General features: G+C 35.4%; 1 protein-coding gene across 3 annotated transcripts in view; it reads left to right on the forward strand.

Annotated features, from left to right (window-relative positions):
* The window catches only part of KLHL5 (kelch like family member 5), a gene marked incomplete at both ends in the record, with an annotated part of 57135 nt that overhangs the window by 2339 nt on the left and 28051 nt on the right, over nt 1–26745 (forward strand). Inside the window, 5 exons of one of the 3 annotated variants that reach the window (XM_079715077.1) lie at nt 5210–5254; nt 11465–11647; nt 14727–14863; nt 15391–15587; nt 25301–25513. In XM_079715077.1, coding sequence (XP_079571203.1) covers nt 5210–5254; nt 11465–11647; nt 14727–14863; nt 15391–15587; nt 25301–25513 — 775 coding nt within the window. The remainder of the gene's footprint in view (nt 1–5209; nt 5255–11464; nt 11648–14726; nt 14864–15390; nt 15588–25300; nt 25514–26745) is intronic. The other 2 variants (XM_079715079.1, XM_079715078.1) reach the window with 2 other exon arrangements.

A 26745-nucleotide genomic window follows, 5' to 3' on the forward strand; every position in this document is an offset into this window, starting at 1 on the left:
TTTTAAAATTTAAAATAAATGTTGTTTTTAAAATGCTAATCAAGAAGATTGAGAAAGTAAATAATAAGATGGGAGTGAACAGTTCATATCTGCAGTGACCAAACTATTTCTAAAATATTATTTCAAAAATAAAATGTACTTAGAGAACATGTCTTTGATTTTTAGATATAAGAGGGGAAATCTGTTAAAGAAATTTAATATTCCTGGTGTTTTAAAATTTCTATCCCAACATCTTATTGCAAAAAAGTAAAAAGCATTCTAGATTTTAGAAACGTCATTTGTGTGTATACTTTTACTTTTCCATTTTTTTCCCTAGATTAAATATATCTAATTCTCACATCCTCCTTTAGTTCTCCAGCTCTGAGTCTTTGATGTTCGTTATGAGGATAAATTTATTTGCCCCCAGCTTTTTGATTAAGCAGTCTCTCTAGGTGTTTGCCCTTCTACTGTAAACAAATCAAAAACTATCACTGTTAATGTCAAAAGAAGCTATACTGATATTCATCAGATTTTATATATAACTTGGAAATAGTTATTTTCATTATATAATATTTGCAAATAATAAAATATATAGTAAACATTTTATTTGAGTATACTATAGATTGATATCACATGGTGGGGAAGTACAATATACGAAGAATTTCTCATTTAAGCGGTCATAATACTTGCATAGACCTCAGAACTTAGATTGAAATTTTGAGTTATTAGAAAAAAGGGAAGACAACTTAGTGGTTTTACATACACAGAATCATAGCACCTTCAGTGGGTCCAGACAAGTTAAAGCAGAAGTTAAGAGGCAGCATATGTTGCTAATATGTTTGATCAGTTGTATTCTAAGTAGGAGAAATGTCTGCCTGAGCCTTCGACTTATGGTAATTTCTGCTGTCACACATCTAAGTGATTTGAAAGTTTCTTATCTTTTAACTTGGATCTTGGGTCTATAGCCTAGCCACTTTCTGCCTATGGAATCATCTCTAAGTCATTACTTTGTTATTAAAATACAAACTTTGTTTTTTATACCATGAGGAATTTTAGACCCTAAGTAACAGTTGTGACCTATGTGAGCCGTAGGTTCCAATGACTTTAACTCAGGATGAATTTTCACCAGGGCCAGCCAGGTTTACATAGTGGCTCACCATGTGACCATAGCTTAAACACGGTTTACACTTTACTGGATTTGCCAATTTTGAAATTATGTCATATTGACATATTGGAGAAATTTTCATTATTTCAACCTTTGTTTATAAAGTTAGGGTTTAATATTTTATATATCAGACTATTTTTAGTCAATATGTATAAAATACTTCTATACAAATATCCCAAAATTATAATAGCTAATATTGGTTGGGTGCTTGCTATCTGTGAGACACTGTTCTAAGCATTTTAGTACTATATTACCTCATTTAGTCTTCACAAATTTCTGAGTTAGATTGCTATTATTATCATTCTAATTGTAGAGATGAGGCCAGTGAGGCACAGAAAGGGTAAGTAACTTGCTCAAGATTAGTAAGTAAAATGAAACTGCATTTAAAAAACTAAAGTTTATATTTTTACAATAGTTTTAGGTTTACAGGAAAATTTCATAGATAGTATAGTGAGTTCCTTATAGCCCACACCCAGTTTTCCCTATTACTAATATGTTAATATGGTGTATCTGTTACTGTTGAACCAATATGATACATTATTATTAACTAAAGCCCGTACTTTATTCAGATTTCCTTAATTTCCTTTTTTCTACTACAGAAAATGTCCTAACGTCCTTTTTTCTGTTATAGTCCAGGATACCAGTTACATTTAATCATCATATCTCCTTAGGCTCCTCTGGGCTGTGACAGTTTCTCAAACTTTCCTTGTTTGATGACCTTAGCAGTTTGGGGAGTAGTGGTCAGGTGTTTTGTAGAATGTCTTACTCAGTTGGGATTTGTCTGATATTTTTCTCATGCTTAGGTGGGGGTTAATGAGTTTTAAGGAGGAAGACCACAAAGGTAAAGTACCATTTTCAGCACATCATATCAAAGATACATATCATCAATCTAACTTATCATTGTTGATATTGACCTTGATCATTTGGAAATAGCTGCATTTTGAACCCAAACGATTAACATGTAGATTTCGTGCACACATACCAGTAAGCAGTTCTCTGTGACTATTCATTTAATCAGTGAGTTCAACTTGGATCAACATAACAGTTAATGATTCAGTCTATCCAGTTTCACTTTCTCTCCTCAACTAATTTTCTCAGCCTGGTTCTTGAAAAAGCCAACCCTGGCTGGCATACAGGTATAATCTCTCTCAACACACCCACAACCCTTTACCCACAGTCATCCGATCTGTCTTATCCGTTGTTTGCTACTCTGTGTTTCAACTGCAGATACCCTTGAACTCTTCTATACCTTGTCAGTTGATTTGCTATTCTTTGACTCATCTTGAAGGCATTTAGGTCCTTCTCTCCCAACAAGGGGTTATCTTCATAATATACCATTTCTCAAGTGCTATCTCCTTTTTCTTGACCGTCTTTAGGTTGTCTCTATATCTCCTTGTTTGAACCATTCTATTAATTCTGGTTCACTTTAAAATTAAAATCTTATATGTTTCCACATGAAAAAAATTTTGCTTCCAGAGATGGCAAAGAAGTTCAGCTACATTGTACTTGTATCTGGGAAGGATGTATTGCAGTGTCCTCCCTCACATATGTATGCCCAAGTCATATCATGGATTCCCTTGACATAAGCCATGGAACCTCTCCCCAGAAAACCGTCTGTATATGTGTGTGCACATACATGTGCATATGTGCACGTGTGTGTTAAATATTTCATATGGGGTTCAAGGAATTCGTGAACCCTCTAAAACCTGTCTGTACACTGTATCAATCAGTGTTCTTAGTTTTAAGCAACTGAAAATGGCTGATTTAAACAGAATAGGAATTTATTGGAATCATATTAGTTCCTAGAAAGAATCAGCTTAGGAAAAATTTTGAGCATTACAGTTGCACAACTGGTCTTTATAAGTCCAGATTTTTAAGGCAAAAGAACCTTTTATGACACTTATTGCTTATATTTTATTTTCATCTAGTTGGAACTGGATAGTGAAGTTTTACATTTTTAGAATTACGATATATTAGGCATGAAAACAATGATACACATACACACCCCACATAATCACTCATATGCACAGAGCCATATAATTTGTCCATTTAACTTTAGGGAATATATTAGTAGAGAATAGGCTAAGATAATATAACAAAGAGATTCAGAAATATAGTGGCTCAAATAAAATAGAAGTTTATTTCTCTGTCACCTAACAAATGGGGAAGTGGCCCAGGGCAGACAGGTAGCTCTGCTACACAAGTTCCCTCAGAGACCCAGATTCCTTCCATATTGTTTCTCCATCCTGTAGGGTGTTATTATTTCTTTATAGTCAAAGCTTCCTCAGCTCCCCCTCTGCATTCTAGCCTATGGGAAGGACCAAAGAAAGAAAAGGGAGGACATTAAGCAAATAACACAAGTTGCATGTATCATTTCTGCTCACGTGCCATTGTTGAAAACCTAGTCACATGGCCACAACTAGTAGCAAAGGAGGCACAGCTGTGGTTTCTGCCTGGGTATCTGTGTGTCCAGCTAAAACTCATTACTGTGGTAGATGTGAAGAATGGTTTGGAGATTATAATCAACAGGGTGCAAGAGGTGAGGACAGCTGGATAGAACTCTTCAGAATCTTTGGATCTAATTTTTTTAATGAGTTTTTTCCCATATTATTTACTATTTTTACCACTGAGACGTGAGCAAATAGAGATAAGCAAAAATGGAAAAACAAAAATGACAAATTACCCTGCCACCCCAAAATAATAACCATTAACAATTTGAGGAAGTATCCTTCCAGTATATTTTAGGTAAGTATAGAATAAAAATATGTTTTTAGAATAAAAATCTGAATCTTATTGTACATACTGTTTTGTAACCTTTTTTGCCCTAACGTAAACATAAAATTAAGACTCTTTTGGTCAAAAAAGGCAGAAGCCCAACTCAAACTGACAAGCAAAAAGTAGAACATTTTGATTCACATAAGTAAATAAAAACTCAACTTTAGACATGATGAATCCAGATACTCAAATAACACCAGAAATCCTTTTTTTTCCCCCTCTTTAGTATCTGTTTTCCTTTGTGATGGCATTTCCTTAGGCAGGCTTTCTTTGTGGTAGCAAAAAGCCACTAGCAGCTTCAGGTTTACTTTTTATCAGCTTAACCTCCTCAATGGAAAGAGAGTGACTCTTTTCCAAGAGTACCAACAAACGTCTTGAAATGGACTCTCATTGGTCTTGTTTGGATCTTATGTCCACCCAAATCAATCATTATAACCAGAAGATATGATACTCTTGTTGGCCAGGCCTCAGTCGCTTGCTCACCTCTGCCCAGGGGGAAGACTCAACTCTGCCCAAGCCCTGTGAACTGAGGTAGGGTATATGTGGTTTCCCAAAAGGTGGAGATGGGTCTGTTACCATAGAAAGAATCCTGGATAGGCAAAAGCAGTGTCCAGTAAAACCGCTTGCTATGTAATTAAATGTTCTCCTATATCTTTTTGAATGGCTGCATCATTCTCCCTTGCACAGACATACCTTTTGGTTATTTAACCAATATTCTAATTTTTTTGGAATTTAGATTGTTTCCAATATTTTGTTAGAAACAACCTGTGATAACCCCTTCCCCATAGTTAGATCTCTACATACAGATGACCATTTCCTCTGGATAAAGTCCCAAGGGTGTGCACATTTTTAGGGTTTTTGATCTGTATTCTCAAAGTTATTTCAGGAACATTACTCCTCTTTTAATTCTCAGCAGCATCGTATGAGAGGGCCCACTGGCCCTTCTCCTTCACACTGGTTATTTAAGAAAGTCTGATTCTTATATAAACAACATTTGACTCTTTTCACCACAGATATTCTGACTGCAGGACCAGCAGAGAACTCCTTAAATTCCAAAATGAAAAAATATTTCTCTTGAGAAGGGAAGAGGTGAAGGTATTCTTTTTCTTTGCCTCTTGCCATTTCTCTTTATGCACCTGCCTTGTCCTCTCCTTAAAAGAGACAACCCCAACTCCTCTTCATCCTTGCTCATCTAAACCTTAAGATGTATTTCAGATCTCACCTGCTGCTTGTTGCCTTTCTGAACACCAGCCCATACTGATCTTTCCTTTCTGTAAATTCTGATCGCAGTTACGTTCCAATTGGGGATGTACAAGATGATCTGTTGGAGAAATGGTAATTATATGTATATATACTAGAATGTTTGTTTACATTTTATTTTTTAAATCTATTTTTTTCTGTTTTATAATGTAAATAATAATTGTACAATGATATACGTATATCTTTTATAAACTCATAAATATCCATATATTGGGGTACATGCTTAAAAGTATACTGAAAAGGATATGCATAAAAATTTTTTTAGAGACTGCTAGCCTATACTAAGCAATTTACATTCTTATTTTACATTTGTGACTTTGAATATGTGTAAAAGATTTCAAAAAATTCATGATATAGTAATCTGCACTTTGGCAAAAGCATGAATTCTGAATGCCAGAAGCTATGAGGCAGCTTATCACTTACCTGGGGAGTGAGCCAAACAGACCACTTAGAGTTTCAATGCTGCTTTGTTTTCTACTCAAAATCATATACAGTATAATTCTTGTGAAGTGATTTTTTTTGTTTGTTTTGTTTTGTTTTTGCGGTACGCGGCCCTCTCACTGTTGTGGCCTGTTGCAGAGCACAGGCTCTGGACGCGCAGGCTCAGCGGCCATGGCTCACGGGCCCAGCCGCTCCGCGGCATGTGGGATCTTCCCGGACCGGGGCACGAACCTGTGTCCCCTGCATTGGCAGGCGGACTCTCAACCACTGTGCCACCAGGGAAGCCCTGTGAAGTGATTTTTAAAACTTCTTTTTGAAAAATTACTCCATTAAGAAAGCCTAATGCAAGTTCTGGTGATGATAGTGAGGAAATCTAAATAGTTTCTAATAAAAAGATAATATTGGCCATGGTGCATATTGTGTGCACACAAATGTGTGAAATCTGAAGAATTGCAAGTATTAGTGTTGCTGTTTACTTTTTTCCACTTTATAAAACTTAAGTCTTCAAATTCTAAGTCCCTTCACTAAAAAAAATAAAATCATACCTTCTTTGCATCCCCAGTTTCTAACAACTGGTGCAATGCTGCATCTCAGGAGTTACTCTATAAATAGTTGGTGATTTGATTTGTTTGATACTTGCCTCTTTTCTATGTTTAGGCATCTTCTGACTTACAAATTCATAGCCTACTGCAGAGGGTCAATAAGCTAAAAATTAAATGTTTCCCGGTAGCCTGGAAATATCCAGCAATGTAGAGTTCATTACAGTGAACGTCTGTTACAAAAGATTTGAATGAACTCGTGATGCAATTCTTTGAAATATGACTTACCATCTTAGTAACATCAAAGAAATAAAACTAAGCAGAAATGTTAGATATATTTCCTCTGTTACCATGTAAAGATACAGTAGAAATCACAGAGAAATATGTTTTAAATGCTCCATAAATGGCCTATTCCCAGATGTTTATATTGTGGGCTAGGGTGTCTACTGGGTTTGTTAAAGGCCATTTTAATTAGGAATCAGGAAATTTAGTTATAAAAATTGATAATGTTAGCGATCGTTTTTTAGGAAGACAACCAAACAACATTGTATAAGACAAAAGACTGAGACTACAGGCCTTCCCATTGGCCTTTGAAAAGCAAGGATCTACTAATAGGAGTTTATTTACCTTGATTGTGTACTTATTCTGTGCTAGGGTTATGCATTCATTTAATAACCCTCCCATGAAGGATCCTCTAAAAGAAAGTACTATGTATTACTTATTCCTGTATTGCTATTGGAGGTAAGACTTAGAGAAGTTAAATAACTCATCCAGATACATAGTGATAGAGTTGAATCAGCACTATGCAATAGAACTTTATGCAATGATGGAAATGTTCTATATCTGCACCATCCAATCTGGCAGCCACTAGCCCCATGGGGCTGCTTGAGCATTTGAAATATGACTAGTTCAACTAAAGAACTTTTTTATTTTATTTTATTTTAATTAAAATAGCCACATGGGGGCTAGTAGCTACTATATTGGACAGCACAGCTCTAGAACCTTCCTAAAATGCTCTTAATCACTACCCCATACCTCTCCAATTCAAGCTTCCAAACCAAAACACATAATAAAGAAAAGAAATAGTAAGAAAGTACTGACATTATAAATTACACAGAGCCAGAGTATTAAAAACATTTGATTAGCCAGAGATAGAGATGTTACCTCTGCCCCATGGAAACCTAAGAGACTCTTGATGTCTTAACCCTAGCTAGGGGGCAGTAACAGAGCAGTAGACTTTTGTCTAGGATCCTGAATTCTCATGTCTTTTGTTGTTGTTGTTGTTGTTATTGTTAACTTATCCTCATTCATATTGTACTATCATTCTCCCTTCATACCCTTGGTCCTTGCACTCACTGATGCCTTAGGGTAAAGGTAAGCAAAAATTTCCATTCCTTTGTGAGTGATTTGACCAACATTCTGAATGCCTCCTGATCCCTGGTTTTGTATCCAGCTGCCTATATGTCCTTGGTTGATCACTTTGAGCCATTTGGGGCCTCAAAATTTTCTCATCTGCAAAATAAGGGAGTTGAATTAAATGACTACATAGGTTCCTTCTAGATGTAAAAATTCTGTGTATAATGGTTCTGATACCTAGGTTCTACAGTTGTATGGATATGCAGTAAATTCCTTTTTTTAAGTAAATTCTTCCATTATTAAAATTGTATGTGCAAGGCCCCAAATTTCTTAGAACAAGAAACACTAGAAAGCTGTGCAGCTCTTTAAGCCTGAGTAGCTCTGTTCCTACCCCTTTCATGTTCCTTTTGTGAATGGATAGCTTCGCTTTTCCATAGACTACAAATCAGAAGCCTGCACTTCTTTTGATCCTTCATTTGGAGCAGTGGGAGTGATTGCTATACCCAGAAATCTCTGAATCAATTGTCACATTGAAATAACATGTTTATTTAACATGTGATAGCAACTGAAGCCTTGAAAGCAAATTAAGAAGTTAGAAATGTTCAGCAGAGAGTGTAAATAGGAGTAGAAAATTTGAATTCCTAGGAGCCAAATAGCTAATACAAATCAGCAAAGAGGGTAAGGTTGGTGGTCAAGAGGACAGCTGGTCCCTCTTTTCTAGGACCTTCCCAAATCCAACCCAGAGTTGCCACAAGAGGATGTGGGCCCAGGGGAGCCAGTCTTAAGTCCTGGAGCCGAGGCTGTCTCTCTAACAGCCCTTGGACAGGCCTACCCATAAGGCCTTCCAGAACCTCCAGATCCTGTTCCTCCACTTGATGTGACCTCTTTTTAGGTGTTTGAATGCCTTCAGACAGGTCCTCCTATCTCTTTAGGGCTGTGGTTGTTAACTTGTAGATCAGTGAACAGGCTTCAGGGGGCTCTAAGAATCTCCTCGGAAATTGTAAGCAAAATTGTGTAAGGCAACTATGCATTTATTTGGGAAAAGCTTCAACAGATTCTCAGAAGCGTTGGATGATGCAATAAAAATTAAACACCTCTTTTAAAAAAAAAGTTTGAAATATTATTTTAGAATCATAAATAGTTGTTTTGTTAATGTGTACGTAAAGAATTTTGATGTTTTACCTTTATGCTCATTTTGAATATAACAAATATTCTATTAAGTTTTACTAGTACATTTAAAATATTCAAAGAAATTCAGTTTACAAGTCTGAAGTAAAGTATCTATTGTGTATATCAATGTTTTGAATCTGTAAGTCGAACACATGTTGATTTGTGTAATGTATCCATCTCTTGCCTGAAGTGTACTGGTGGTCTTCAGCCTGTGATGTGTTAGGATCGCACATAGGGCTTTAAAAAATATGATGTTCAGGTCTCACTTCAGACCTACTGAATCAGTCTTAAGGAATGAGACCTTGAACACAAATGCCGAAATGCTTTCCAGATTATCCTGATTCATGTCATAGACTGAAGAACTAAACACTCTGAAAGTTCTTGACAAGAAAAAAGATGGTCTCTTTACTAATTGGGCTTATACCAACATCAAAGCTAGCCTATAATAATTTAGTGATGTTGGTGTTATGAAGTTCTATTGTTCTTTCAAAATTTGACATGGATTAACATTTATGTTTGGATGATGGCAATTCATCACTCAGAAACATTGAACTAACTCATTGTCTAGTCATTACTGAGAATTTATTATATAGTATAAGAAATGTAATACAAAATATAGGAGCCCTAAAAAAAGTACTTGATTTATTTACCTCATATTTTCTTGTTCTTGAAAGAATTTGGGCTTATAAAAATCAGGTGTTCTAATCTTCCCTCATCCTTAGATCACTAATACTCAATCATTTGTCAGTATTTTGACAATATAAAACTTCATTTTATTGAGAAATGTTTTAAATCTTCAAATTGGTATTCAAGATCAACATTACTTGTTTTTGCTTATGTTACATTTTTCCTAGACTTTAAAATGGTTTCTAATTCTCATTGATTTATATAAGCAGCATATTGTTACACATTACTCAATACATTTTTATACTAATGATCTTAAATGTAAAGTTGAGTATTTTATACCAGATTTCCCAAGTCATTACACCAATAATATTCATAGTGTGCAATATATACCTTCTAGATAATATATATTTTGCTTCTGTTATCATTATTGACAGCTATCCCCCAAGAACATATTTTAGGACCCATATTTGTATGGCGTTGAAAATGCAATGGGCTGGGAGGATTTAGGTAGAGATATTTATTAGTCGAGGCACTGCTAACTTTCAAAACTGATAAATCTCAATCAACATGAGAGTCCTTGTGAGTATAGTCTGTGTGTACAGTCTTCTCAATTAAGAACACTCCTGTGTATATTTTACCTCTTCCTCCATATAAGTCCTCAGTCCACATGGGCATAGAAAGAAAGAATGGGAGATACACACCTGCTCTTAGCCACTCTAGCCTGGAGTTGACACAGTTCATTTCGATCATAAGACCACACCTATCTGCGAGAGAGGCTGGGAAATGTAGTCTAGCTATATTCCCAGGAGAAAAAGAAAAAGGGTTTTGGTGAACACATAGCATTCTCTACGAAAGCCCTATTTCTGCCGTGAACAAACTCTCTGGCTTTTGGCAAAACACTTAATCTCCTTGGCTTCAGTTCCCTTTATTTTAAAAGATCCAAAGACTTTTTGATAAGATTATTATATATTTATATTAAGAAAATTCTCTTAAGATATAGTGAGGCTTAATTCAACAAAGCATTTATCAGAATCATTATATCCTTAAAAGTAGATCTGATGAGAAATGATAACTAAATTACGGCATAGTCGGTGGTTTTGTAGTTAATTGCATAACCAAGGGATGTTGATTACTTGATTCAAGTGATCTTGGAGAAGGGATCTAGGGGAGAGGGGTGGGTTTAGGATTTCATTCTTAGTCCCAATCTTTTCACTTTTTCACCATTTCCATCAATGAATCATAATGAAAATATAGAACTCATACTCTTCAGATTATAATTTGGAAATTTCAAATAATTTTTAGATACCTGGGTTAGGCCATCAAATTCTTTTAAGCTATAATCTAAGTTATAGGTTACCTGGGCTATTGAAGACTAGTCAAGAATCAAATGATTTATTTATAATTTATAGTGATTTATTTATAATGATCTATTATTTATAATTTATAATTATTTATAATTTATAATTTTATAATATATTTTGTATTCTAAACAGTTATAAATGAACTGTGAACATAACCCATTTTTAAATAAAGGATGGCTTGGGTTTATATCTCCAAAAGAGTTTAATTCCCTTTCTGCCTTCAAAAAATGATCTCTTGGGCTTCCCTGGTGGCGCAGTGGTTGAGAGTCTGCCTGCCGATGCAGGGGACACGGGTTCGTGACCCGGTCTGGGAAGATCCCACATGCTGCGGAGTGGCTGGGCCCGTGAGCCATGGCCGCTGAGCCTGCACATCCAGAGCCTGTGCTCCGCAACGGGAGAGGCCACAACAGAGGCCTGCGTACCGCAAAAAAAAAAAAAAACAAACTCTTATGCCCTTAAATATAATGTTGGAGCTATGACTATCGATATGAATATAGTTTGGCTCTTTTTTCAGCAGAGACGTCGTATTGACCAGAGAAGAGACCTCAGGAACAGGCAAAGAATATATGTAGCTATTAACTAGAAGGTATCACATTCACAATGTTTGCAGGACACACATATGATTTGAGCCATCATTTGATTTTCAAAGGCAAAAATGATGAATGATTGTTCATTAATATAGACTGATAGCATTGCTTCTATTACATTTGAAGGATTTAAAAGGACTTAATAGGAAAGATATTTTTAATGTGTTAGCGACTTTTCAAAATGTGTGTTTTCTTTCTTTTCAGGACTTCCAATAGCAGTCAGACATTATCATCCTGCCATACTATGGAGCCATGTTCATCAGATGAATTCTTCCAAGCCCTTAATCATGCTGAACAAACATTCAAAAAGATGGAAAACTATTTGAGACACAAACAGTTATGTGATGTAATTCTAGTTGCTGGTGATCGCAGAATTCCAGCTCATAGGTAATTGTTTTCTAAATCTCTATATGTGTGAAATATTTCCTTGATCATTTAATTATGTATGTTGAGGTAACTTGTTCTAATTGATTATGCAATGGACTCTTTTGGTAAAGTGGTATATTTCATGGAGTTTCTGCAAAGAAGACAGTGCATATGAAATTATTAGACATTAAGTGACCCCAAAAGGATCACTTTCCCTCTGTAGAAGCATAAAATCAAAGCATACCAGCCTGAAATTAGTATTGTTTGGTATAGATTTCAGCTACTATGAGCAGCACTCCACCTAATTCTACCTATTAAATAACTTTCAATAAGCTCAGTAGAAATTAGAGCTTTGAGTATTTAGAAACAAAAAGTCTGGTGGAATGGAGTGGCAAAACTGTTGAGTTTTTAAATAGCCACATCTATTCCAACTTCTGTTTGCCTGCCTCCAAGAAATATGAAAAGCAGTGGTGCTAGGGAATAAAAGCCTTTAACAGAAATTAGGTATTACTTCTTGATGTAAGAAAAGGAAATGGAAGCTGTTAAATAAATAACAATTCATTAATTTTCTCCTAATAATTACATATTTAATTGTTCAGTGTTAATCACCATTATGATCCCAAAGGTTTTTTTTTATAATACTTTTCAAAACTAATTAATACTGTGTCCCAAAATTTTGTTAAACCCTCCAAAGCGAAAGTAAAATTACAAAAAATGGGCTTGGTCTTAAAGTTTTCAGTTACTCAGTTCAGCATACATTTATTGAGATGCTACTATATATTGTGACAGAAAGTCCATGTTGTGAGCATGGTTTTATTAGAAAGATATTCCAACCTGAATTTCATACAGGCATCTCAAATTCCCTGTTTACAAAGCAAAACTCATTACCTTACCTGCAATGCTTGTGAAAGCCATCACCATCTCACCTGGATTACCAGTGCAAGAAACTCCTAACTAGTCTCCCTGTTTGCACTTTTCCCCCCTACATTCCATTTTCTACACAGCTCCCTGAGTGATCCTTTAAAATGGAACTTAGATCTGGTTGCTTCTCTGATCAAACTTTCCAGTGCCTCCTCATGTCACAGTGTAAAAGCCCATGTCCTCACAGTGACTTATGTGACCCAGCCTGCCATTACCTCTTTACCGTTCTGCCCTCCTTTCTCACTCTACTTGAAGCACACTGACCCCTTTGTGGTCTCTTGCATGTGGCAGGCATGCCGCTTCTGCCTTTGGATTTTTGCACTGGCTGCTACTCTGCCTGAATGCTGTTCCCAAATACCTGTGTGACTAATTCCTGCACCTCCTTCAAGTCTTTTCTCAAGTGTCACCTTCCCATGAGACCACCTATTTAAACCCACTCCCCATTTGCCCTTACCCTACTTTTTTCCCCATGGCACTTATCACTTTTTGATGTACTATAGAATTTACTTCTGCTGGGTATTTTTTGTCTCCCTATAGAATATAAGACTCCATAAGAGAAGGTATTAATACATCTCAAGTATGTAGAACAGTGCCCAGTATTTATTAGGTGTGCATTATTTTTTGTTCAGTGAATAACTGAATGAATGGGCAGTTCTCAGAAGAAGAAACCTGAATGGCCAAAAAACATTTGAAAACACCTTCAACCTCGCTAACAATCAGGTGAATGAAAATTAAAACAACCATGAGATACCATTTAACACCTTGCAGGTGGCCAAAATTTTGACATCGACAATATTGTGGGGAAAGGTTAACTCTTATGCAGTGCTGGTGCTAGACTAAACTGGCACAGCTCTTTGGAGAGCAGTTTGGCAAACCATAGGATTCAGCAGTGCCCTCCTGGGGAGAGAGGTGAAGGGAATTAGAGAGGAACACAGAGAGAGCTTCAACTATTACCTGTATCATAATTTCTACTTCTTTAACAAATGAATAAAGTAAATCTGTGTAAGTGTGCTGATATGGAAAATATCTTCAAGACATATTATCAAATGAAAAATGCACATTTCAAATACATATATTTATAACCTATTTTTGCTTATATGTGACTCTCAATAATTTGGACAGAGACATACCTAATATATAATAATGTATTATAACAAAATACAAAGTATAGTTTTGTATTGTGATAATGATATAATTTTATAACAAAATTCAAACATTATAATATACTATAATAATTTAAAAATCATGAAGTTTAAAAATAACCTGCTAGGGACTTCCCTGGTGGTCCAGTGGCTAAGACTCCATGCTCCCAATGCAGGGGGCCCGGGTTTGATCCCTGGTCAGGGAACTAGATCCCACATGCTGCTACTAAGGGTTTGTATGCCAACAACTAAAAGATCCCACATGCTGCAACGAAGATCCCACAGATGAAGACCTTGCACAGACCTGGCCAAATACATAAATAAATATATTTTTTAAATAACCTAAAACCAGTCTCAAATGTCTTCCATATATTGACTACCTCTACAATTAAAAAAAAACTTAGGTTATTTTCAAAAGTGATAAAAAGAAGAACCTTTACATTTCCCCCCCCATTTTTATATCATCAGTTTAATGCTGTGAGCTTGTAGCTTTTTTTTCAGGATGTTAAAAAGGGATATATATATATATATATATATATATTTTGTGTGTGTGTGTGTGGTATGCGGGCCTCTCACTGTTGTGGCCTCTCACTGTTGTGGCCTCTCCCGTTGTGGAGCACAGGCTCCGGACGCGCAGGCTCAGCGGCCATGGCTCACGGGCCCAGCCACTCGGCGGCATGTGGGATCTTCCCGGACCGGGGCACGAACCTGTGTCCCCTGCATCGGCAGGCGGACTCTCAACCACTGCGCCACCAGGGAAGCCCCAAAAAGGGATATTTAAGTAGTGAATGAGCAAATCATTTATGTCAGCAGAAAATTTTCAGTAATGGTAATTTGTTACTCAAAGGAAGGAGCTAGAGCATAAAGCAATTTGTCAAACTTAAAATGCATTTCTCAGTACCAAACACTTTCTATGGGTAACAAAATTTTTTTTAAAAAGGAAAAGAAAAATAAGGAAAAAGAAAGCAGAAGCATTTACTAATGAACATCAGCTTTGATGTCACTGATTTGTTGTTTTTCTTCTAATATGTTCTTAGATTGGTGCTCTCTTCTGTCTCAGATTATTTTGCTGCCATGTTTACTAATGATGTCAGGGAAGCAAGACAAGAAGAAATAAAAATGGAAGGTGTAGAGCCGAATTCACTATGGTCCTTGATTCAGTATGCATATACAGGTAATCTGAAAATATGAATTTAAAACTTCGTAGATTTAAGTCGTATTATTAGATTTCAGATTTCTGCTTTTAATAAAGCCTGCCACAGCTAACAGTTAATTCTGCTGTTATAATCACCACCCCTTGTGGTATGTATATAGGTTAAAATCTCTATATTAGAACCTTTAAAATGGTTATCATAATTAAGCTATTGAATGATATTTTAAATGTTAATGTAATAATTTGATGAGTTATGTTTTTTAATTATTGCATTTAAAATTTTAGTTATATGTAATAGATATATTACTAATTAAATCATTCTTTAAAAATTCTGGAAACAAGCTATTTTTAAATTTTAGTAGAAGTCACAAAGTGCTAATAGTATTTTTTCATGTTTAGTACTTTTTTTTTTGGAATGTCTTAAATCATCTATGTCTGGAATGCATGTAATGAGCTCTTGTTTAGGATTATTACTGTTAACACCAATTACCTTATAAACTAAAGTTAATATAATTCCATACTTAATGGAATTTCTTTTTATCATTAAGGCCGCCTTGAATTAAAAGAAGATAATATTGAGTGCCTGTTATCTACAGCTTGCCTTCTTCAGCTTTCACAGGTTGTGGAAGCATGCTGTAAGTTTTTAATGAAACAGCTTCACCCATCCAACTGTCTTGGAATCCGTTCTTTTGCTGATGCTCAAGGTTGTACAGATTTGCATAAAGTGGCTCACAATTATACTATGGTATGTATTTTTTGAAAAGCAGGAAGGTATATGCTCTTTGCCTTATTCCTTATTGTTGCAGGCTTATGTACATGTTGCTGTCTTCCCATGGCTCTGCCGTATGTCTTGAGGTTCAGGCTCACTGTGTAGTTTGTCATATTTTCATTGAGTTATGAGGAAAAAACATCAAGTAATATTTCTCCTGGATTTATGAGTCAAGCCTTAAGTTATTATAGCCACTAAGAAGCAGAGCAGTAGCCTAGGACTATTCCATTCAAGATTTTTAGATCTGCTGCTTTTTAAAGCAGGATTTCCCCCAGACAGTTTATTTTGTAGCACATGGATGAATTTCAGAATTGTCCACATATTGATGGAAGTTGGTGACAGTGATTGTAGTGTATTGGTGCAGTACTAGTACAGAAGATAGGAGGATGAGAGGGAGACTTTTTATTAAGGATAAATCTGACTATACGTTAGAAGTGTCTTTAACTACATAGAAAAATGTTCTTATTAATTGTAGCAAATTATGTGCTCAAGCTAAAACACAGGGGGTTCTGATTCAGAAGCCTGGAGGATAGTAGATATAGATTGATCTAGGACAGCAAGAAAATAAGGGCATATCGAGGGCATACTGTTGGGACCAGCCTCCACCATCTTAATAGTAGAGGGATTTGGGGAACGGAGGTGTGTGGATTTTTAAGGAATGATCATCCTGCTACACGTGGGTCTCCACACCTGGACAGTGATTGAAATTTTTGCTTTAAATGCTTCATTTAGGGCAATACAGCTTCTGAGAGAAGAAAGAATGTGAACATTCACATACACATATATCATTATCCATGTTACTGATTTAGTCAACATTTAGGAGAGATTTTTTTGTCTACCCTCCCCTCCATCCCCCTTCCTTCCATTGAATTGGTTTGTAGGTGAAGGGATTGAACAGTACTTTAGGAATCTTCTACTAGAGAAATAGAGATTTGGAAAAATTATAAGAATAGATATTTGTAACTATTAGGAAGATTAATTCTACTTACTTCATGAACTTAATGTGAGGATTAAATGAGTTAGTAGAAGTTTAGCACTTAAAACAGCGATTGATACATAGTATACCCAGTCAGTAAATGATATCGTCATCATCATCATCATCATTATTTAGATTTACTCTGTTCAACACAATAGGGATCTATGTGAGTGAGCAAAAGCACTCAGGCAAAAGGAGAACCTTTATTCTCCCGGTGGTGTAATCGCTTCTTAGAAATGTTTCTTATTTATGATGTCAAAGTGTTTCAAGTGAAAAAGTAGAGATTGTGTGACAGGGCAGTACTGTACAGACCTAGCATCGTATTAGCTTAACACCTTTTAAATTAAGTCCTTTGAAATATTTCCCCCCCGCCAAGCCTTTCTTTTTTTTTTTTTTTAAGGAGACTAGCACCCTCTTTAAATGTTTGTTTGTTTGTTTATTGTTTTCTGAATTTTATTTATTTTTTATACAGTAGGTTCTTATTACTTATCTATTTTATGCATATTAGTGTATATATGTCAATCCCAATCTCCTAATTCATCCCACCACCACCCGCTTTCCCTCCCTGGTGTCTATATTTTTATTCTCTACATCTGTGTCTATTTCTGCCTTGCAAACCAGTTCATCTGTACCATTTTTCTAGATTCCACATATATGTGTTACTATATGATATTTGTTTTTCTCTTTCTGACTTACTTCACTCTGTATGACAGTCTCCAGGTCCATCCACGTCTCCACAAATGACCCAATTTCGTTCCTTTTTATGGCTGAGTAATATTCCATTGTATATATGTACCACTTCTTCTTTATCCATTCATCTGTCGATGGGCATTTAAGTTGCTTCCATGACCTGGCTATTGTAAATAGTGCTGCAAGGAACATTGGGGTGCATGTGTCTTTTTCTTTTCTTTTTTTTTTTTTTTTTTGCAGTATGCAGGCCTCTCACTTTTGTGGCCTCTCCCATTGCAGAGCACAGGCTCCGGACGTGCAGGCTCAGTGGCCATGGCTGACAGGCCTAGCCGCTCCACGGCATGTAGGATCTTCCCGGACCGGGGCGCGAACCCACGTCCCCTGCATCAGCAGGCGGACTCTCAACCACTGCACCACCAGGGAAGCCTGCATGTGTCTTTTTGAATTATGGTTTTCTCAGGGTGTATGCCCAGTAGTGGGATAGCTTGGTCATATGGTAATTCTATTTTTAGTTTTTTAAGGAACCTTCATGCTGTTCTCCATAGTGGCTGTATCAATTTACATTCCCACCACAATTTCAAGTGCAAGAGGGTTCCCTTTTCTCCACACCCTCTCCAGCATTTGTTGTTTGTAGATTTTCTGATGACTCCCATTCTAACCAGTGTTAGGTGATACCTCGTTGTAGTTTTGATTTGCATTTCTCTAATAATTAGTGACGTTGAGCAGCTTTTCATGTGCCTCTTGGCCATCTGTATGTCTTCTTTGGAGAAATGTCTATTTAGATCTTCTGCCCATTTTTGGATTGGGTTGTTTGTTTTTTTAATATTGAGATGCATGAGCTGTTTATATATTTTGGAGATTAATCCATTGTCCGTTGATTCGTTTGCAAATATTTTCTCCCATTCTGAGGGTTGTCTTTTTGTCTTGTTTATAGTTTCCTTTGCCATGCAAAAGCTTTTAAGTTTCATTAGGTCCCATTTGTTTATTTTTGTTGTTATTTCAATTTTTCTAGGAAGTGGGTCAAAAAAGATCTTGCTGTGAATTATGTCAAAGAGTGTTCTTCCTAGAATGTTTTCTTCTAAGAGTTTTATAGTGTCCAGTCTTACATTTAGGTCTTTAATCCATTTTGAGTTTATTTTTGTGTATGGTGTTAGGAAGTGTTCTAATTTCATTCTTTTGCATGTAGCTGTCCAGTTTTCCCAGCACCAGTTATTGAAGAGACTGTCTTTCCTCCATTGTATATCCTTGCCTCCTTTGTCATAAGATTAGTTGACCATAGGTGCATGGGTTTATCTCTGGGCTTTCTAGCGTGTTCTATTGATATATATTTCTGTTTTTGTGCCAGTACCATATTATCTTGATTACTTTAGCTTTGTAATATAGTCTGAAGTCAGGGAGTCTGATTCCTCCAGCTCCGTTTTTTTCCCTCAAGATTGCTTTGGCTATTCGGAGTCTTTTGTGTCTCCATACAAATTTTAAGATTTTTTTTGTTCTACTTCCGTAAAAAGTTCCATTGGTAATTTGATAGGGATTGCATTGAATCTGTAGATTGCTTTGGGTAGTATAGTCATTTTCACAATATTGATTCTTCCAAACCAAGAACATGGTATATCTCTCCATCTGTTTGTGTCATCTTTGATTTCATTCATCAGTGTCTTGTAATCTTCTGAGTACAGGTCTTTTACCTCCTTAGATAGGTTAATTCCTAGGTATTTTATTCTTTTGTTGCAATAGTGAATGAGATTGTTTCCTTAATTTCTCTTTCTGATCTTTCATTGTTAGTGTATAGGAATGCAAGAGATTTCTGTGCATTAGTTTCATATCCTGCAACTTTACCAAATTCATTGATTAGCTCTAGTAGTTTTCTGGTGGCATCTTTAGGATTATCTATGTATAGTATCATGTCATCTGCAGTGACAGTTTTACTTCATTTCCGATTAGGATTCCTTTTATTTCTTTTTCTTCTCTGATTGCCGTGGCTAAAACTACCAAAACTATGTTGAATAGTGGTGAGAGTGGGCAACCTTTTCTTGTTCCTGATCTTAGAAGAAATGGTTTCAGTTTTTCACCACTGAGAACGATGTTAACTGTGGGTTTGTCATATACGGCCTTTATTATGTTGAGGTAGGTTCCCTCTGTGCCCACTTTCTGGAGAGTTTTTATCATAACTCAGTGTTGAATTTTGTCAAAAGCTTTTTCTGCGTCTATTGAGATGATCATATGGTTTTTATTCTTCAATTTGTTAATATGGTGTATCACACTGATTGATTTGCGTATATTGAAGAATGCTTGCATCCCTGGGATAAATCCCACTTGATTGTGGTGTATGATCCTTTTAATGTGTTGTTGGATTCTGTTTGCTAGTATTTTGTTGAGGATTTTTCATCTATATTCATCAGTGATATTTGTAATTTTCTTTTTTTGTAGTATCTTTGTCTGGTTTGCTATCAGGGTGATGGTGGCCTTGTAGAATGAGTTTGGGAGTGTTCCTTCCTCTGCAATTTTTTGGAGGAGTTTGAGAAGGATAGGTGTTAGCTCTTCTCTAAATATTTGATAGAATTCACCTGTGAAGCCATCTGGTCCTGGACTTTTGTTTGTTGGAAGATTTTTAATCAGTTTCAATTTCATTACTTGTGATTGGTCTGTTCATATTTTCTATTTCTTCCTGATTCAGTCTTGGAAGGTTGTACCTTTCTAAGAATTTGTCCATTTCTTCCAGGTTGTCCATTTTATTGGCATAGCATTGCATGTAGTAATCTCTTAGGATGCTTTGTATTTCTGTGGTGTCCGTTGTAACCTCTCCTTTTTCACTTCTAATTTTGTTGATTTGAGTCCACTCCCTCTTTTTCTTGATGAGTTTGGCTAAAGGTTTATCAATTTGGTTTATCTTAAAGAACCAGCTTTTAGTTTTATTGATCTTTGCTGTTATTTTCTTTGTTTCTATTTCATTTATTTCTGCTCTGATCTTTATGATTTCTTTCCTTCTGCTAACTTTGGGTTTGTTCTTCTTTCTCTAGTTCCTTTAGGTATAAGGTTAGATTGTTTATTTGAGATTCTTCTTGTTTTTTTGAGGTAGGATTCTGTTGCTATAAACTTCCCTCTTAGAACTGCTTTTGCTGCATCCCGTAGGTTTTGGGTTGTCATGTTTTCTTTGTCATTTGTCTCTAGGTATTTTTTGGTTTTGTCTTTGATTTCTTCAGTGATCTCTTGGTTATTTAGTAACGTATTGTTTAGCTTCCATGTGTTTGTGTTTTTTACGTTTTTTTCCTGGTGATTTGTTTTTAATCTCATAGTGTTGTGGTTGGAAAAGATGTTTGATGTGATTTCAGTTTTTTTAAATTTACCGAGGCTTGATTTGTGACCCAAGATGTGATCTGTCCTGGAGAACGTTCCATGTGCACTTGAGAAGAAAGTGTAATCTGCTGTTTTTGGATGGAATGTCCTATAAGTACCTTATCTATCTGGTCTATTGTGTCATTTAAAGCTTCTGTTTCCTTATTAGTTTTCTGTCTGGGTGATCTGTCCATTGGTGTAAGTGTGGTGTTAAAGTCCCCCAGTATTATTGTGTTACTGTCGATTTCCTCTTTTATAGCTGTTAGCAGTTGCGTTATGTATTGAGGTGCTCCTCTGTTGGGTGCATATATATTTATAATTGTTATATCTTCTTCTTGAATTGATCCCTTGATCATTATGTAGTGTCCTTCCTTGTCTCTTGTAACATTCTTTATTTTAAAGTCTATTTTATCTGATATGAGTATTGCTACTCCAGCTTTCTTTTGATTTCCATTTGCGTAGAATATCTTTTTCCATCCCCTCACTTTCAGTCTATATGTGTCTGAAGTGGGTCTCTTGTAGACAGCATATATATGGATCTCTTTTTGTATCCAATCAGTGAGCCTGTGTCTTTTGGTTGGAGCATTTAATCCATTCACATTCAAGGTAATTATCTACATGTATGTTCCTATGACCATTTTCTTAATTGTTTTGGGTTTGTTTTCGTAGGTCCTTTTCTTCTCTTGTGTTTCCCACTTAGAGAAGTTCCTTTAGCATTTGTTGTAGAGCTGGTTTGGTGGTGCTGAGTTCTCTTAGCTTTTGCTTGTCTGTAAAGGTTTTGATTTCTCCGTCGATTCTGAATGAGATACTTGCTGCATAGAGTAATCTTGGTTGTAGGTTCTTCCCTTTCGTCACTTTAGGTATATCATGCCACTCCCTTCTGGCTTATAGAGTTTCTGCTGAGAAATCAGCTGTTAACCTTATGGGAGTTCCCTTGTATGTTATTTGTCATTTTTCCCTTGCTGCTTTCAATAATTTTTCTTTGTCTTTAATTTCTGTCAGTTTGGTTACTATGTGTCTCGGCATGTTTCTCCTTGGGTTTATCCTGCCTGGGACTCTCTGCCCTTCCTGGACTTGGGTGGCTATTTCCTTTCCCATGTTAGGGAAGTTTTCGACTATAATCTCTTCAAATATTTTCTCTGGTCCTTTTTCTCTCTCTTCTCCTTCTGGGACCCCTATAATGCAAATGTTGGTGTGTTTAATGTTGTCCCAGAGGTCTCTTAGGCTGTCTTCATTTCTTTTCATTCTTTTCTCTTTATTCTGTTCCACAGCAGTGAATTCCACCATTCTGTGTTCCAGATCACTTATCCGTTCTTCTGCCTCAGTTATTCTGCTATTGATTCCTTCTAGTGTATTTTTCATTTCAGTTATTATATTGTTCATCTCTGTTTGTTTGTTCTTTAATTCTTCTAGGTCTTTGTTAAACATTTCTTGCATCTCCTCGATCTTTGCCTCCATTCTTTTTCCGAGGTCCTGGATTATGTTCACTATCATTATTCTGAATTCTTTTTCTGGAAGGTTGCCTATCTTCACTTCTTCTAGTTGTTTTTCTGGGGGGTTTTCTTGTTCCTTGATATGGTACATAGTCCTCTGCCTTTTCATTTTGTCTGTTTTTCTGTGAATGTTGTTTTCGTTCCACAGGCTGCAAGATTGTAGTTCTTCTTGCTTCTGCTGTCTGCCCTCTGGTGGTTGAAGTTATCTTCCCCCCTCCCCAGTCTTTATTCTTCCCTGTAGATTTCTTAGTTTAACTTTTACAGCTCAGGTTCAAATATTTTTTTGGATAAGATAAATATAAATAAAATCTGGATTTTTTTTCCTTTGTAATCATTACATAATTTATGTAATATCTCTTACCTAAGAAGGAGTTTTATTCACATGCAAAGATTTGTATGCATTTAGGTCATTGCTGTTCTTTACAGTAGAGGCACAGTTGCTCCTTTAAGGCTTAGATATAAATTAAATTTAAATTAGCTCGATGTTTATAAAGCTATTTTCATAGCCAATTAGTTGTGGTAGTTTTTTTCTCCCCAAGGCCATTATTTGACATTATTCTGTTTCAACAGAGACATGTAATTGAATTCTAATAACAATAAGTAATTTAGAGGCAAGTTGTGTGATTTGAGTTGTTGCTGTGGGAACTGAATCAAAATATGTAGCATAATTCAATCTTCAATTTAAATAAATCCCTCAGTAATTTCATGTGCTTGAAAACTATTCCAAAGGAGGAAAGAGCATAATGCTAGCAAGTGTTTGGTAGCATGATAGCTGTTTGTATCGTAAAATGGATTTAAAATATGAAGTAAGCACAATGCCACAGAGTGAAATCAACTGTCACAATTAGCAAATAGTGCACGTACTTGGGATGTTCACTCATCCTGCACGAATACAAATAGAAAAGGATGAAAAGTTCCTTCTTGTAATCCTGAAATCTGGAAACTTTTTTTCTTGTTCTGACTGCCACTGAACATGACCTGGAAGACATCATGTAACCTCTACAAAAAAAAATCTAAGATTGGTTATATCATTACAAATATTGAATGTCATTGTGGATTTATAAAATAAATACAAACATTTGATTTTCCAATTTTAAATTTTGTTTCTTGATCTAGAAAACCTGTAAAAAACATTGAATTTTGCTAAAATACTTGCTTCAAAACCAAATTAATACTTTTGAAAAGCACTTTGTGTTTAACCTTGAGTTCAGTAGTATTTCTATAAGATATTAAAAAACTCCATTTTTACTTAATACAAATTATACCAGAATGGAATGGGCATTGTTCTGAAATAGATATATCAACAAATAAACTATTAATTAAATGAATATTTATATAATCTTTTCCTCATTGATAAAATGCAATTAATTCCATTTGAAAGTATGGCAGTAGTTACTTCAGTGTTGTATAACTGTTGACTGTACTATATACTATACTTTTGAACAATTAGAAATGTATATTAGTTTGATTTCTTCAGAATCTCATCTAACATTATATAATAAATATCTTTCCATTTATCTATGTGGTCTTTGTTCCTAAAATTTTTAATGCCTGAATAATAGCCAATTGAGTTACAACCCCCTAGAGCTGGATATTTAGGCTAGTTCCCATTTGTTTTACTATTATAAATAATAATACAAAGAAGCACCATTAGAGAAGCATCAGCTTTTTCTTCCCCCTCTTGTGAATTATTTACTAAGGATTAAACTACTTGTGGTATAACTACGAGTTGAGAGCTTCAACATTTTTATAGCTCTTGCTGTGTGTTACCAAATCATTTTATAATGTCAGTATACAATTGAGTAGTACAGTTTGCTTGAAGCCATTCCAGCCCTGAGGTTTTATTAAAATGTATTTCTGAAAAATGATAATCAGTCATTTTAAAATAGATTCATTTGGGCATCTTTAACAAATCATGATGAATTGAGGCAATTGAATGTAGTTAATTATTCATGTATGGTTTTCCTCTTAAGAATTTCTTGAAAAGGAGTGAAATGTCAACCCAAGATACATCTTAGATCAGTACCTAATTTGGATTACTGGAGGCTATATGGAAAATACAATTCTCATCTTAATATAGAAGATAATTGTTGATAGTCCTTATCTCCAGCTCTAATTTAAATAGCTTGAGCTATTTTTAAATAGCTCTGATTTAAACAGCCTTAGCTTTTTTTATTAAAACTGTATGCTGAGACAGCCATAGTACATTAAGAAGCATAAGAAAAACATTAAGGGACAATACTTCTAGCATTTGTGTTTGTATTATAACTGTGTAAGCAGCCCATTAAGACTTGTATTAAGACTTGCATTAAGACTTGTAACCTTTTACAACAGAAGACTATTTCTTTTCTCTTTAGATTGTTTAGCATAATAGCCTAGTAAAAGTTATCTAAGGGCATTTCTATCTTCCATTTCAAATTATAAAGAGGCTGATTCTAGAATGTAGCCAGAACTGAGTCATCTTCGGTCTAAGGCCCTGGAGTCCCAGTGTACTGTAGGTCAACATTTTTGTTTTGGCTGTTTTTCCTATGAGACTAAAAGAACTTTGTACATAAATCAGGTAAGAAGAGATTAAAGTTTTCAAATCAGACCTAAAATCCTTGGTGGTCTTATAAATAATATTAAAATACTTTTAAAGGCCAGTTTGGCTCACGGATAGCTCTAAGGACACATTCTCTTCCCAGGCAGAGTCTGAGAAGACTTCCATGGTTCAGAATGGTCTTGGGAAATTTAGCCACCCTAGAGGCCATTTCTGGGTAAGAGAAATAACTTCATTCTCACCCAGGTATTTCACTCCCCTCTTGGCCAAAATCTTCTGCACCACAAATCTAAACTCACTTTTGATGTTAATCATACAAAGCGTCTATGTCATTTTTTCTATCTTCCTTTGAAAGACTTGCCAAAACTATTCCCTAACTTGAGCAAAGCAATACGTAAAAGTCCCAAATTTATTTTTTAATTGTAATAAATGATACAACGCTTTAATTCTACTTACATAGAAATAAGAATTTTAACAACATAATTACAGTTTAAATGTTATTTTCTGCTGTGTTTTTTCCCTTGCAAGCAATAATACATTGTAAGGAAGGGCTGAAGTATAAACTGTGTCTTGGCATCTAATTAAAAAATGTTTAGTTTCTTTTAAACTGTGATGGTCAGAAGAAACAATATCAATTATATGCTCTTTTTCCCTCTAGGAACATTTCATGGAAGTAATTCGAAACCAGGAATTTGTGTTATTACCAGCCAGTGAAATTGCAAAGCTCTTGGCCAGTGATGACATGAACATTCCTAGTGAGGAGACAATATTGAATGCACTTCTTACTTGGGTCCGTCATGATTTGGAACAGAGACGAAAAGATCTCAGTAAACTTTTGGCTTATATTAGGCTACCTCTCCTTGCGCCACAGGTAAACTATTTTTGATTATTTAAAATCAACGTCATAATTTCAACAACAGTAGCTGCGACTTTGAGTAGTCAGCCTTCCACATCTGTGGGCTCCGCATCTCAATTTCAGCAAAGCGTAGATTGAAAATATATTTTTTTTAATTCCAGAAAATTCCAAAATGCAAAACTTGAAGCTGTCCTGTACCAGCAACTATTACATAACATTTACGTTGCATTTACAACTATTTACATAGCATTTGCATTGTATTTGGTATTGTAGGTAATCCAGAGATGATTTAAAGTATACAGGAGACTGTGTAGAGGTTATCTGCAAATACTACATATTTGAGGTGAAATGTTGTATCCACACAAATCCTGGAACCAACTCCCTGTCCCCAGAATACTGAGGGACTACTGTATTCACTTTATGCTAATTACATTAATATGAGCTTATCTATTAATTACATTAATGTGAGCTTATTTATTCTATTCAATATGGTTATTTTATATATATCCCTATGAAATGTTAAGGTGAAAAGATAGCAAAAAAAAAATTCTGTTTGTTTTCAACCCAGAAGGTCTGACTATCTAAATTGCATCCATTAAGTAACATTGTTGCTTTGAGGTTAGTAATTGTATTTGACTCAGCTGCAGACCTATCCTAGCAACTGCAGACCTATCCTAGCAACTGAAGAATTAATAAAGCTGCTAATGAAAGAAACACTGGACTCTAGGAACCAGAAAATTTAGATTAATTCATTTGCCACACATTTATTTAAGTATCCACTAAATGCTGGATTCTGGTGGTATATAAATTAATAACATGTTAGTAGTTCTGGCTCTGACATCCTAAAACTCTGTGACTTGGCAAATTCACTTACCTCGGTTTCTTCATCTGTCAAGTGGAGATAACATCCTTTCTATCTCACAGGATTTTTATGAGGATCAGAAAAGTGCTCTGTGAAATAAAATGTGTTATAAATAATATTAGTATGATTATTATCATTATTTTAGAATTGAGAGATATCTAGTTGGTATATTCAAAGCAATCAGTAACATATTGACATGCATGGTTTCCCCTTTTTACAATTTCAGCTGGAATATACAAAAATTTCCTCTGCATACTTTGCTACTTATTTTGAGGCCTTAAATAGAGTCCTTGAAAGTAAAGAAAGAATGAGCTGTTGCTGCTTGAGATCAGATTTTTTGTTGTTGTTGTTTAAAGTGCCATGAGTTTTATTTTATTTGTATTTA

Source organism: Hyperoodon ampullatus (genome assembly GCF_949752795.1).
Source record: "Hyperoodon ampullatus genome assembly, chromosome: 1".
Taxonomy (NCBI): domain Eukaryota; kingdom Metazoa; phylum Chordata; class Mammalia; order Artiodactyla; family Ziphiidae; genus Hyperoodon; species Hyperoodon ampullatus.